Source organism: Onychostoma macrolepis, chromosome 03, assembly GCF_012432095.1.
Source record: "Onychostoma macrolepis isolate SWU-2019 chromosome 03, ASM1243209v1, whole genome shotgun sequence".
Lineage (NCBI taxonomy): Eukaryota > Metazoa > Chordata > Actinopteri > Cypriniformes > Cyprinidae > Onychostoma > Onychostoma macrolepis.
Genome location: NC_081157.1, coordinates 4312994 through 4328145, shown reverse-complemented (window position 1 = coordinate 4328145; position 15152 = coordinate 4312994). Strand labels below are relative to the sequence as shown.

At 37.6% G+C, this 15152-nt stretch overlaps 1 protein-coding gene and 1 long non-coding RNA gene across 4 annotated transcripts; both read left to right on the top strand.

Moving 5' to 3' along the window:
- Positions 1-1607: 1607 nt before the first annotated feature.
- Positions 1608-3879, top strand: LOC131538007 (mas-related G-protein coupled receptor member A5-like). Of its 2 annotated transcripts, XM_058771791.1 has the most exons (3): positions 1669-1736; positions 1842-1963; positions 2836-3879. In XM_058771791.1, the coding sequence occupies exon 3, from the start codon at positions 2863-2865 to the stop codon at positions 3808-3810; it is 948 nt and encodes a 315-aa protein (XP_058627774.1). In that variant the 5' UTR covers positions 1669-1736; positions 1842-1963; positions 2836-2862; the 3' UTR covers positions 3811-3879. The 2 variants fall into 2 exon arrangements, with proteins under 2 accessions (XP_058627775.1, XP_058627774.1); XM_058771792.1 differs by having other exon boundaries at positions 1608-1963.
- A 7760-nt stretch (positions 3880-11639) lies between these two features.
- Positions 11640-15111, top strand: LOC131537366 (uncharacterized). Of its 2 annotated transcripts, XR_009270265.1 has the most exons (4): positions 11640-14140; positions 14252-14456; positions 14951-14988; positions 15070-15111. It is a non-coding gene; the product is annotated as an uncharacterized LOC131537366 (long non-coding RNA). The 2 variants fall into 2 exon arrangements; XR_009270264.1 differs by having other exon boundaries at positions 11640-14456.
- Positions 15112-15152: the final 41 nt, after the last annotated feature.

Here is a 15152-nt window from a genome sequence, read left to right as displayed (position 1 = left end):
GGACTGTCCGCGCACACCCTCCGATGACGATTTTTATGTCACACATACCATAGCGGACCCTAGCGGACTCGCGCAAAGTATAACAGAGGCTTTATTGTTCTTCTGAGAGTTTCCTTGTGCAAAGACTTTAGGCTTTGAAGATTTCTGACAGAGTCATGAAGTTTGACAAAGTGTTTGAGTTCTGGAGTCTCGCTCGCTTGATGGTACAGCGTGTGAGCACAAGTTGTAGCGCGGTCAACGAAGACCAAAGAGCGAAAGAGCGAGCGCCAAATTCTGTGTGTCACCAGTTTTTAAGCGGGCTGATTTGGTCCATCCCTCGACGTGATCTTCCAATCAAATTGTCCCTGCAGGGCAGGTCCACGCCCCGTACAGTTCCTCTTCGTGCATAAATTAACATACTACTTAATATTCTACGTGGTGAATATCTCTGCAAGTTCTGTTAATATCTTCTATAAAGTGTTATCACCTGAGTATGATACCGAATACCACTTTTTCATTCACACCAATGTTCTGCAATTATCGTGACCATCCATTCGACACCAAACATCGAGTCTGTTGCATACACAGAGTATATTCAATAACCTTATCTACTACACGGGGTTATAATGCATAGATTACAAATAGCATAGTTTCCAATAAACACATCAAACATAAAACATTTATTTGGGAGTATTAAGCCCTTTATACTTTAAATGAATTTTTAATGATTGTAAAATGCAACTTCTGTGTTCCTTTGTCTGCAAAAGAGAAAGAGCGGGTGTTTTCTGGAGTGCAGAGGGAGGAAGAGAAAAGGTCCTGAGGTTACAGGGTGTCACAGGTGGAGATCTGCTGATCGTTACCGCTCAGACATGGAACTGTAAATCAATCGTCTGTGTTTATCAGATTATTAGTTTATGTGCCTGGAGATCGTCCCTGTGATTCATCCTTTGTAGCTTAAGTCATTCCAGACGGGGAGAAGTTCTCTCTCCTCAAATCTATCATTGTTTTTATGGATCTCGTGAGAAGATAGCAGAGCAGGACAGTAAACCGGCTGAGACACTTGGGCGCTATGTTGATCATTAATTAAGTTTACGACCGCAGATGGCTGAGGGCAGACTCTTTAGATTCTTCTTCGAATGAGTTGATTCAATAGTTTATTTGTGTGTCCGTTCAATGAGGTCCTACAATGTCATTTAATGGTTTTATATCACAAATGTAATGGTTTTACATTTTAAAGTTGTCGATGCATGTGCATTAAGCATTCATTATGTTCACAAAGCAGCAAAAGAATTAGGAAAGTCTGAGCATTTGTGATTTCTCTTAGTGTTTGCAGGTTTCTTATTTGACCGAGGAAGTGAAAAACACTGTGAACAATAAACTAGAAAGCATTTTATTGTACTCGGGTAGTTGTGCCAAAACATTTTTTCACTCAAATGACCCTTTTTCACATTTTTTTTTTTTTCAGCCTTAATTACAGTTTAACAGTCATTACCAATCATTTATATGACATTGACTGAGTGAAACTTTGATTGTTTAATTAGTGTTGGAGCTGAACTCTTGTCTAGTCTGAGTTGGATCACGTACACTCTTCATCTGCTTCTGTGGATTCCTGCAGGAAGAGTCAGTTTATTTGATTAGTCATTGATGTTATTGTGTTCTACTCACCGCTCTCGTCTTATTTCAGCGTATGTTACAACTGTTGCTCAATAAACACCATTCACTGCAGCTTCCCCAGTCGTCTTGATCCTCACATCACAGTAAGATCTCACTATTCAAGTTAGAAATGTTACAGTTAAACTTGCTACTAAATGGACTAAAAGTTTATTCACTTTTGTTTGTATCTGAACGATGTTCTCCATCAGATCAACAGTGTTTGGATGTGTTTTTACGGTGTGGAGTTGATGGAAAATATAACGCTGAACGTTCTCCTTTGACTTCTCCGTGGAAAAACATACAAACCAACTAGACAAGTTCTGTCATAAATGTAAGTTGTTCAGTATTTATTGCTTGTTTATTGAACTATTTTATTAAAGCAGTGTCACACCAGCAGTTGTGCTGATACTGAATATTCAGAACAACATTCTTATGATATTGTTTAAATAAAAGATTTTATGGGCAGAGATTTCAGTGTTTATTTTTAAAGTTAACCCTGAACACAACTGAAGATATATTTAATAAAATCTGAGAGATTTCTGTCCCTCCGCTGACAGTCAACACAGAGTTCATAAAGAAACCCAGATGAATTGAGCGGTTCAGTCTGCATCTTCTGAAGAGACTCGATCGATTTATACGCTGAACAGATTTAATTTAGGCTTTTATTCACAGATAAACATGAATCAGCGCACAGTAGTCACGGCAAACAGAAGCTCAAGCACACTTGTGTCAGAATCAATGAGCTTCATTCTTGTGTTTCGCAGCACATTTGAGATCCGGAAGAACCAATGAGCTTCTGTTTATGTTTGCTGATCAGTGTAAATATGTGAATAAAAGACTAAATTAAATCTGTTCATCATATAAAGTGATCAAATCTCTTCAGATAATTCGGACTAAACCTCTCCATTCATATGAATTAGTTTAATGAAGTTTTTTTGAAGCATCAAACTGGCTGTTGGAGGAACAGAAATCTCTCAGTATTCATTAAAATATCTTCATCTGTGTTCAGAAGACGAGTAAATGATGACACAATGTTCATTTCTGGGTGAACTATCCCTGTAACATCACACACGCCACATTTGAATGGCAACATTTAGACAGAAGAAACATGTCAGACCATCTGTTTTACAAATAATATAATTTTATAATGAGAAATTGAAGCATTTCTTGCATATTAAAACTAATAATTGGTTTGTTATTTAGTGCTTCCTCTCAGGAATTTGTGAAACAATGGCACAACATAACATCAGCATCAATGACTCAACTGCATCAGATGATGATTTATTGATGGAGTTTATAAGTAAATATTATTATGCAGAACGTGTATTTATCTGGATCCTTTCAGTCGTTGAGATCCCAGTCATGATCTTAACTCTGATTGGTTTGTGTTTCATCATCAAATCTCGGCCTGCTGCTTCAGTTTTTGTTAGTAATTTGATACTTTCAGATCTCATACAGGTCATTTGTATATTAATAGCAGCAGCAAACTCATTGCCATATAATCTGAGTAGAGCATATCTCTATTCTTTGATTACGGGTCTGTATTTTATGGCATGTGTTGCTTTTGAACGATATCTTCTGGTTTCTCATCCTATCTGGTACAGATCTCACCAGTCACTCAAACTCTCCTGTTTTATTTCTGTGATCGTCTGGTTTGTGCCTCTGATCTTTGTATTGCTCTCTTATTTTTATTTGAGTATTATACCCGTGTGTATAGTGTGTTTAATTCCCTACCCCATCATCATTCTCTGTTTTGCTGGCACTCGTCGAGGTCTTTCTCGCTCAATATCTCTGACTGCTCTGAAGCGAAAATTAATTTTGGGCAGTTTGTTCCTGGTGCTGTTGACTTACACATTTCTCATTCTGCCTTTTGTGATTATGTTATTTATTGTATATTTTGATCGCTATTACAGTGTTGTTGTTATGAAATTTCACTCCTATACACATTTGCTCGTGTGTGTGAATCCACTTGCTGACTGTGTGCTGTACCTGTTCATGAGGCCTGATATTCGTAATATGATGAAGTCTGTTCGCTGCTGTTGTAGACGTCAGAGATCGAATCACAACCAGGACGAACACTCTGTAGTGAATCCACAGAACAGCTGCTGTACTGTAGTGTGCTGTATTTCAGCTCAAGAGCCTGCATCTCATTCACTGAACACCTGCAGCTCAGTTTAACCTGCTGATAAATATAGAGCTGAAAAACACTGCACTATATTTAATTGAAGTCAGTGTCAATTTTTACATTGCAAGCACAATTAATGCTAACACTTTATAATAACTTTAATTAATAAATAATTAACAAACATTATATAAAGTTTAACTAATCATTGCTTAATATATATTCACATATCTAGAAATATGAGATAATGTGTTTGTTAATGTTAACTAATGAACTTATTAAACATTACCAAATGATTAACAGATCATTATTTAATGTAATTTGAAATGCTTACGAATGTCATTAAACTTTCAATTCATATGATCATGCATTTTTTTTCTTTTTCTTTTTTAATCTTCAAAAGATTTTGACAGGTGGTTTACAATGATTAAAAGCTTCATATATAAATAATTAAACATTATATAATGATTCATGGATAATTAGTTAATGTTTACAAATGTCATTAAACTTTCAATGCTTTTAAAAACCTACAAATGATTTTAACAGAAATTACACAATGATTACAAGTTTATTTGTTAATGTATTTAATTGTCAACAGCAGCTGAAGTGTTGTGCTTTAACAAAAGCTTTTAATCATTGTATAACATCTGTTAAAATCATTTGAAGATTTTCAAGATGTGCATGATCATATGAACTAGAAGTTAAGCATTACATAATGTTTGTTAATGATTTATTAATGAAAGTTATTATAAAGTGTTACTCAATTAATTTCTAGTTTAATGCTATTATATTTGTTTGTTAGCTGATTTTCTGTATGCATGTTCATATCCCGTGCTCATTTTAGAGAAATAATTGCAATATTAAAGGGATAGTTCACTCAAAATGAAAATGTCATTTATGTCAATGATCAAAACATTTTTGGGGGTAAACTATCCTAAAAACACCCGTCTCAGGTCTCTAATATCAGCTCTTCTGATGTTAAGTGCATGATTAAAGTAGAGTATATTAGAGGTGTACTAAGTGAACTTTATAAAAGTATAAATATTAAGCAGCACTAGAAAATGACACGGCAGTCTGAAGAGTTTGATAAGCAGGTAGCTGTAATACTGTTGTGTGTTTGTGTAGAAGTGTGTCGTATAGATGACTGTATTGTTTTTGTATATTAAAGAGCTTACTGTTCTCCGGTGTCTGTTTCTGCCTCGACTTATTTGACTAATAACTGCTGATTGTGAACTGTGTGTGAAATAGGATTTTTAAGTTCAAGTTTAATTATAAAGCACATAATAATACAACAGTGTTACAACAATAAAACAGCTAAAAACATAACTCAAATAACCACAGTTAAAATATACACAAGACATCTTCTCTGAGACACTTAACTCTTTCCCCGCCAGCGTTTTTGAAAAAAGTTGCCAGCCACCGCCGGCATTTTTGAGGATTTTCACTAAAATTTCATGGCTCCCAGAATATTTTGTATGAATATCTGAACATGCAATACATCAAAATAAAGAACAGATCCTCTACTTTTTCAACAAACAAACAAAAATCTGTTTTATTCAAGCTTCAAGCATTCTTTTTTTCATAAACACTTGAATGTTGGTAGGTTTAATAAAAAAAGCAACATTTTGAGCAAAAAGCGGAGAAAATCTGGGTGATATTTAGTATGATGATCAAAGCAAAGATGCAGTAGATGTCTTCCATCAGTATCCCAAAGCTTGCACAGGCCTTTAACACTTTCTGGATCCACATTTCACTCTGTAACATTAGACGGTTTTCATTTATATGCTGTTTATTGTTGATGATAACATTATTTTTCATTTGCTTACATATGAGATCGCTCATTTCTGCGTCTTCCTCGTCTAAAAGAAAGAGTTAAAGGCATAGTTCACCAAAAAATGGAAATTCTGTCATTAATTACTCGTTGCTCCAAACCTGTTCCAAGACCTTCGGAACACATTTTTTGATGAAATCCAAGAGCTTTCTGACCCTCCATAGACAGTAATGCAACTGAAATGTTCCCAGGCCCAGAAACACAGTAAAGACATCGGTAAAATAATCCATGTGACATCAGGGGTTCAACCATAATGTTATGAAGCTACAAGAATACTGTACGTCTTTTGTGCAATGAAAACAAAATAACGACATTATTCAACAACTTTTCTCTTCCACGTCACCTTCCTCCGCCATTATTGAGAGTATAATGCGCTGCGCCTTGTTTACGAACAGAAGACAGCACATGTGTGACAGAGTGAAATATATATCTTTGTATAGTTATATTGAAAAATTCATAAATCTGTAAAATGTTGAAAGTATTCTATATTCCCCATACTTTAGACGTTGCGGAAATAGAAACCGCGTGTAGTTGGGACACGACGGTGTGAGAACACGCTTTACATGACGTTACGCCTCTTATGCAAGCGCTGGTGACAGTTGGTCAGATTTTTACCATTTCGCTTCAGTAGACATGAATTAATTAATTACTGTCGTTATTGCTGTATGGCTGTATATGCTGTTTGATCCTTCAACTTCCAGGAACCCATGAACTTGCATACAATTTTTTTCTAAAATCTTTGCTTGTGTAAAGTGGGGGAAAAAAGAAAGAAAAGAAACTCGTAGCCTTTGCATCTTCTGTAGCAATCGCTGTTAATCTGTTTTGAAATACGACGAGGAAGGAGCCAATGAATAAATAGTATAAGTTGTTTTTGAAATAAAGGTTTCAGAGTCAAGGATATCAGATTGTGTGTATATTTATTGTACCTACCCTGTGTCTTCGTGGAACAAGAGGGTAACAATCACCACTTTCATTTACAACCCGCATATGTCACACTTACCCTGTATCTACATGGAACAAGAGTATAGTTTCCCAGTAATTTAAAAAAGCTTAAGTATATCTAGAGCCCCCTGTGTGTTATAATTTTAGGATAGCGCACCAGGATCAATAAACTAAATGCCTACAGCAATGTTGAAGTTTGTCAAAACAAACTTCTTTTGAAATAATAAATATCAAGATGACAGAGTTACTGAATCAATCGCAGTATCAAAAACACTCAGATTGAATTGAACAAATTAACTCAATTGGAACGAAATTAATAAAATTACTGACTTTGGGTATGGGAATATCCCTTTGAATATTCACAGTGTTTTAAGCACACTGAATAACACAATATGAACCAATGTTAAACACTTGTGGGCCCACACACACACACACAAACCAGTCATTAACACCCACCGCGTTGCAGGCCTGGATCGTAGCTCGTGTTCGTGGTGGCCAGAGAAACTGAAAATGGGCTCCTTCACTCTCCTGAGCACAAATCAACAATAATACCTCAATTTCGTGTGCGATGAAAAACCGTGATCGGGGATCCTGTGTCAGGCCCCTCTCTCTCTCTCTCTCTCTGTCCTCAGCTGACGAAACGCACCTCCCACGTAGCCAGAGGAACCCCAGATAGTGCAGATACTTGGGGTGTAATGGATATTAAGGTTGTATTTTATGTCATTTATAAGCTTGCTGTGTATTGGAACCGATGGTATTTTCTTAACCTGTGACGTATAACTTTTCCCTGTAAACAGATCACTAGTGTTCAGTATCATATGCTTGTTGTGATTATTCAGAATTTAGGAAATCTCAATCTATGCCTTAAACCCGTTTAGGTAGATAAAATTAGTATATGTATTCGGTATGCCAAATACGGTGTGTTTGATGTTGAATCAACGCTTGTTTTGACAGAAATAATGTGGTGAGGATGAATGTTGACTTTTAGCATCATGAGGCATGATTATAACACTTTATACAAATCTGCTAGGATATTTCCTCCATGTGACATATTTATTAGCAGATAATATATGCACGGAAAGAGGCCGTGCGGGGCAGGACAATGTGATTGGATCAAACAGTGAATGGGATGGACTGACATCAGTCCGATAAAACAGACCCCAGCTTTGCTCGCTGCTTGAAAACTTTGGCTTTGCTTCCCCTGATCGCGCTGCGAAGCACTCGCAGACTTAACATCAAGCTGATCATCTAAAAGAACTAAAACACTCCGTCAACTTCTCACTGAAGAAACTGTTAGAACCTGAAGCTACACAAACGAACTCTGAGCAGAACTTCTCCATGTCTTGCTGAGCTGGTTTGAATTAATCTTTAAAAGGTAAAGATAGCAAAGTTCTCTATTTGTGACGTCCTCAGGCTGAATTTACAAGACTCTTGGAAAAGAGCATTAGAACCTTAAACTGTCTTCAAATCGCAATCCTCTCGCCAGAACGTGTGTATGTGTGTGTATGTGCATCAGAATAGCAAATAAACTCTTGTTTCATTTATAAAGAATGGGCTGGTGCTGTGTTTTTCAAGTTTGAAACTATTTGCCAAAGATCGTGTTACTTGTTGCTCAAAATTTACCCAACCAATTCTGTATTATTATCGTGCCCACGAAATACACAGAATTGCTAAGATATACTGGTTTAATGCTCGCTGGACGAGTCGTTAATAAAGTATAAATTATACGTTTTGATTAAGTAAGGAATAATTGATGACGGGCCGTTGCACACCTGAGGTGGTGATGCGGTCACGACGTGAAGCGGAGTTATATACCGTTGCATTATTTTTCTAATTATTCAACGGACCGAAGTCAATTATTCCGCTTATACGGTTGCCACACCTCAAGACATCGATCAGATGATATATTTCAAGGCATTCGTCCGGTATTTCTACTTAAATCGCTATTGTGAGTAGGATTATTTCTTCCGCATCTCATCCAACGCCTCCGTTGCTAATTCCAAAACGTCATTTCAAACCTAGTAACGGAGGCTTGAGCCGTTGATAACAGATTAATGCAGTTAATACAGTTAATAACTAAGTTATGAGAGAGAGAGAGAGAGAGAGAGAGATTACCTTTGTGCGTCTCTCAATAGTGTTCGGCAGCAATGTCTGTAGTTATAGTGAAACTTATGGCGCTTTTCCACTGCATGGTACGGCACGGTACGGTTCAGTTCGGCTCACTTTTGGGGGGTTTTCCACTGGGTACAGTACCTGGTACCTGGTACTTTTTTAGTACCACCTTGGCCGAGGTTCCAAGTGAACCGTACCGTTACCAAAACGTGACGTGTAAACTCTGCTGATCACTGATTGGCCGGAGAAAATCGTCATTACTGCGTCACTGAACTTGCGACACGAGACACAACAGACCCGCTAGATTTAAATCAGCACAGCCAGCAAAGGATCGGACGCAACTTTTGTTTGAACAAACGCACCTTTTTGTATCAACCAAAAAATGGCTGTTTCGTGGTCTGCTGAGGAAGTACAGACGTTCCTTTCGTTGATAGCCGAGGAGAGGATCCAGCAAGAGCTTGATGGGGCGACGCGGAATGAAAAAGTTTTCCAGGAGGTCGCTAAGCTCTTGGCCGCACACGGCTACCACCGGACCTACAAACAGTGTAGGGACAAGTTAAAAAAACTGAAGAGCGACTACAGAAGCATAAAGGACCACAACAGCCGGAGTGGTTCAAACAGACGATCGTGGAAGTGGTTCGACCAAATGGACGCAATCTACGGAGGTAGACCAACGAGCATTGGGAGGGAGGGTGCCCTGGACTCGGCCACGCCATTGTTGGAGAACACGATCGAGGATGGTACGTTGTGTTATGTAAACTAAATATAACGCTTGAAATCTTAACTTTACTGATTTTATTGACCGTCGAGTCCTATTTTATTTTTCAATTTCACTGTAAAATCATGGTGTAATTAAGCACAAAATCCTAGTAGCTAACAGTTATTAGCTGTAGTGCTATTGTTCATGATGTTCAGTGACATTTGTCTTTTGTATATCCATTGTGCACCACATACATTAGTTTAAATGTTTAATTTACACATTGTTTAAAGTTTGCTGTTTACACTCACTTATTTTATGTATATCTGCCAGTTGTGTACAGTTCTTGCACAAGGTACAATTGCACATTGTTTAAAGTTTGCTCTTTTTTTTTGTAACTTAAACTTCCTTTATGCCTTATATATATACTTTTTGCACTTTGTATATTTTGAGTGTTTTCTGTTTATATTTTTTCCTTTGTAACTTTTTATTTGTTTTGTTTCAATAAAACAATCTGATCGAACAAGTGTACCTCCAGACTATAATAAATCTTTAATATTGTAGGTGCAGGTAATGTATCTCTTGATAAAGACAAATGATTAATGCCATAATGATACAAATCAAGACAAAAAAACAAAACAAGGGATACATTGTAAATTTAGAAATATTGTTCAAAAGTTTATTGATAATTCACTTTACAGAACATGCTACATGAATAGTTAACTATTCAAGTAACGCATCAGACCTGCACGAACATCCCTGCCCTCCTCCTCTACAGCCTTTGGCACTGCCACCACAGTCTCTGCTGCTGGAGGTAAATCCCAAGCATTCTCATAGGCCTCTCCATGACTCTCACAAAGGTTATGTAGAGCACAACATGTCAGCACCATGGACTTCACAAGGTTGACAGCACAGTCATTTCTTTTCATAAGGCATCGCCATCTTCCTTTTAATCTACCAAAGGCATTTTCAACCACTACGCGTGCTCTGCAGATTTTCATGTTGTAAATTAGACCTGCTGTTCTGCTGTCAGGTGTCCAGTGTCAATGAATGGTTTTAACAGCCAGTTCTGCAAGGGATAGGCAGAGTCTCCTAGGATGTAGTAACCAGCAGTCACCCCACCTATGTTTCTGGTGTTAGCTGGTATGTGGTTTCCACGGCTTGCCAACTCCCACAGTGTTGACAGTCTCAAAACCCGAGCATCATGCAGGCTTCCAGGTAGTCCTGTGAAAACATTCCAGAAAAGTCCCTTTCCATCCACAACACCTTGAAGGATGATGGAGTGCCAGCCTTTATGGTTGAAATAGTCACAGTGATATTCCTCTGGTGCTATGATGGGGATGTGTGATCCATCAACAGCACCAATACAGTGTGGGAGCCCCCACCTGTTCTCAATGTAGGCAGCCATTTCTTTAAACTTTTCCTGATCTGGATAACGAATTTGCTCTGGTACCAACAGGGTTTCTGCTGCTGCACAGAACTCCTGAACACACCGACACACAGTTGTTATGCTTACACCAAAAAGATGTCCAACACTTCTGTACTCAGCGCCGGTTGCTAGCTTCCACAGTGCGATGGCTGTTCTTTTCTTTAGAGGTACATACACACGGAAGTGTGTGTCCCATCTCTCCATCGCTGGACGCAGTTTGTTGCATAAGTGGATGAATGTTTCTTCGGACATTCTAAAGTTCTCCAGCCACTGAGTGCTTGTAAAACCGGGAACAATCACATCCCACCACTCTGAAGCACGGTTAAATGTCCAAACAGATGGTCTGTTGCGGAGACTTTTTTGCGAAATGTGGAAGATCTGTAATATACAGAATATGCATTTTAATGTTATACTGGCAGTTAAGTTCATTATATGATTTGCGACAGAGATAAAAGTTAGCTAGCGATGTGCTTTTAGATGCTTACCCTTGTGCGCCGTCGAGCAAACCAAGTGTTGTCGTCGTCTGCGTGTTGTTGTAGGAGTTCCCAAACTCTCTTGTGTTTTTTAGCTGTGTTTTCTTTGGCTGCCATCAGCCTCTTTTGAAACAAACTCTTTCGTCTTGCTGTTAAAAACATCCACATGCCGAGAATGAAGAACACCATTCCGTCGATATGCTCCATTGTTGTGTGTTTGTTTTTGGCGCGTTTACGATGATGTCACGGCAGTAGAGGCGGCGCAACTATAACGACACGTGAATAATCCCGCCCACTCTAAAGCGGTACTAAACTGCAGTGGAAACGCAAACCGAGTCGAACTGAGCCGTGCCGTACCATGCAGTGGAAAAGCGCCATTAGTTCCTTTTGTTCACGAACAGCGCCGTTGTTGTTCCCTCGCTTGTGAGAATTCATGTAGCTTTTAAGTTGTTTACTGATAAAATCGTCAGAGTAGCGCTAACAACATTAGCACGATGTATGTTAGTGTGTGTGCAAACTGTAACTGTTATGTGTGTGAGGTCTGTGAGGGAGAGAGAGCGGGAGAGATAGAGTGTGTGCTTTCCGTACATAATAAAGCGTAATTTTGTGGCAAAAACATGGACATGATCTGTCGTTTTTATCATACTGTTTACTATATGTATTTGTTTGGCCAGTGTCGTCGTGGGTTTTGGTTATTTTGCTGTTGTAAGACCTTAGAAATAACAGAAATCATTTGGCGAAGTGATATTGTCATGTAATGCGGTCAAGAGCTGCCTGGAACTATGTTTGCCGTGCGTTTCCCTGAAAATAATTGCACACCTCAGAACGTTCGTCAGCCAATCAGATTCAAGCATTCAACGGCCCCGTAGTATAAAATGCATTTGTTGCACACACAGAAGAGGCGATGTTGTCTGTTGGCACATATTAGTTTTTATTTTGTCACACTCTGCAAAGTTAACAAACACAACAAGAAATTAGTTCATTTCACAGTAGTGTGTTTCAACGACTGGCAGTGTGACTTCTTCATACATCAGGGCTCGCAAAATCGCTAGCCCGAAGTCGCGGGGCTATTGTGTTTTCCAGTCGGGCTACCAAAATGTATCACCGCCTGCCCGACGGGCTACCTTAAATACAGATCTCCCGCGGGTCCTTAAAAACTCTTAAAGTGAGTTGTATCACACTTAAAGTTTTAAATACGTTAAATGGTATAAGAAATGTCTTAATTATCATTTCTAAAGGTCTTACAGTTGGGGACGGAAAGACAAGAGTCGCGATACGGCTGGATTAAACTTCAAAAGGCAATGATGTCATTGAATAAATATGAGCGCGGCACGTTTCAAGTCAAACCGCGGCGCGGATGCATTTATGTGAATGTATCTGAAGGGAACCGACTGTCCTCAGAAACGTGTCGTTGGCATTTTAATTTCATTTTACCTATAATTCCTGATAAAGCAGCGTTTATGAGCGAAGAGCGTAGTGTACAGCGTTTCCGGGGAAACAGCAATATTTCAGCGCTCCTAAAGCGCCACCTCGTGGCAGAGAATGAATTTGCATTTCCAATAAGCCTTTCTTGCTGTTTATGGTCAGATCAATGCAAATATCATCTTTTTACGCAGCAAACAGTTGTAAATGAGAAAGAAGTTAATGTGCCTTCTAAAAATGTAAACAATTACATATACATAATACCTGACCATAATACCTTAAATTAACATGAAAACCTGTATCTGAACTGTAAATAATGTAATTTTATGGCTCAATACTGTATGTTACCATAGACATTGTCCAACCCCGCTCATTCTGTGTTCAGTTTACTTGTGCAGCTCTTAAAATGGATCATAAATTGCCTTAAATTTATTTTTAAAAATTCTGTGCAGACCCTGTAAATAGTGAAATAAGATTCCTTCCTTCATATTTGTTTATATTTGTGTATTGAAAATATTTTTTATTTGACATTTAAACTCCTATCGGGTTTTCTACATTTAAAAAAATAAATAAATAAATAAATAAAAAATTGTTTTTTTTTTTTATTTGGGCTAGTTAAATTAATTTTCGGGCTACCAAAATCTGAAGAGTACCTGCCCGAACCCAGATAGCAGGGTGACATTGATTCAATGTTGAAATTCCATCAGAATCATCATTTTGGTTGAGGTTGAAAATTCAATGCTAAATAATATTGGATCAATGTTGATAATTCAATGCTTTTCAGTGTTGAAAAGACAAATATTGAATCAATGTTGATTTTTGGTCAGCATTTCACTGGTGAAACTTTAGACTGTCAATCCCTCATTCAGCACTTAAATATGGTACATTTTCCTCAATTGTAGTGAGCACATGCTCATCAAACAATAAATTCTGTACATTTTGTAAACTCGTCACCACTAGCAGCACCGTTAAATAAATAAAACTGTCTGCTGGGTGTGTGGATTAACAAAGAACTGTGACCATTAGATAGAACTCAGATAAACCAGCTGGATATTATTATTATTATTATTAGCAGCAGCAGTAGTAGTAATGTTTTTACATTAGTAATTAATGTTCATTACCTGTTTTTGGCTAGCTAGAGGAGTACATTCAGCCAGAGACTGATGATGATTCTTGTGGTCATTTTAAATTATAATTAAACATTTAAATTATAATTATCTTTATATTATTTATAATTTATATATTCATTATAATTATTAGATTTAAATCATGTGGAATTTACATACATTTAATGAATCTAAAGAGAATAGAGAGAATTCAGAGGGTTTTTTCATGCGGCACAATCCAGTCCATTAGGTGGCAGTAATGCAGCTAACGCTGGCTGCCAACCGCCAATCAAATCAAAGCGCGGGAGAACAGATTTCAAATGCGCAACGGACGGAGACCAGGCCTAAAGGATAACAGCAAACTGTTTTTAGAGGTAAGTAATAAAAGATTTAAAAAGAAAAAAAAAACTTGACATAAAACATAACGCATAGAAATAATTATATATATAAAAAAATCGTTGTAACTTAACTTACTTTCTTTACAGAGAGTTCCCTTTATATGACGACAGATGTTGATCCTTCACTTAGCTACGAACACAACAGATTCAGGTCAGAGAAAAAAAGTAGTGACTTAATTTCGCGTATATTTCACTATTCATCTTCCGTTATAACTGATGTGTTTTTCTGGACAAGTCCGAGTGAACTGCGAGTCACATGAACACGCAACGTCCAGACCAACGAACGGCCGAGGTAAGGATTTATTAAATATATTTCACTTTGTTCTTCCACCAAACCCTACACAACAGTGAGAGTGTAATGTGTGTGTTTGAACACTGTGTGTGACAGCACATGCAGACTGAGCGCGATTTTGACTTTTCTTCCTGAAAAAAACAACAACAACCGTAAAACATATTTCTACAAACTTATTCGAGTCATCGACCTTTTTTGGATTTCGTGGGAGGGAAAACCTTGCATTGATTGATTTTATGTAATTTTTATGTTATGTGAACAATTTTATATATTACTTTTGTTTTACTGTACTCCTGTGACACACCTTAAAGGGATAGTTCTCCCCGAAATGAAGATTTGCTGTTAATTTACTCACCCTCAGGTCATCCAAGGTGTGGGTGGCTTTTTTCTCTCCAGTAGAACAGTAAAGAAGACACAAAACTAATTACAACCAATATTTGGTTAACCTATATTTTAAGCTATGTTTTTCATTCTTCATTTTTCCCTTTTTGTAGCCCATCAGAGGGACATCTCCTTGGTTTGCTCACATCAGGTAAGAATGAATTTCTGTTGATTGTTACCTGTGACAGGTGTTGCATACTCTAAACTTTTACTTTTACCTTTTTAAATCTAGGTCAGAGGATGGAATCTCCTGGATCAAGGTTAATAATAAAAGGCAAGTCATTATTAAATGTACAAAATATGTTTTAAAGCATC

What these genes read in the sequence shown, in the direction of transcription:
- LOC131538007 (XM_058771792.1), top strand. Translation starts at nt 2,863, where the DNA reads ATGGCACAACATAACATCAGCATCAATGACTCAACTGCATCAGATGAT.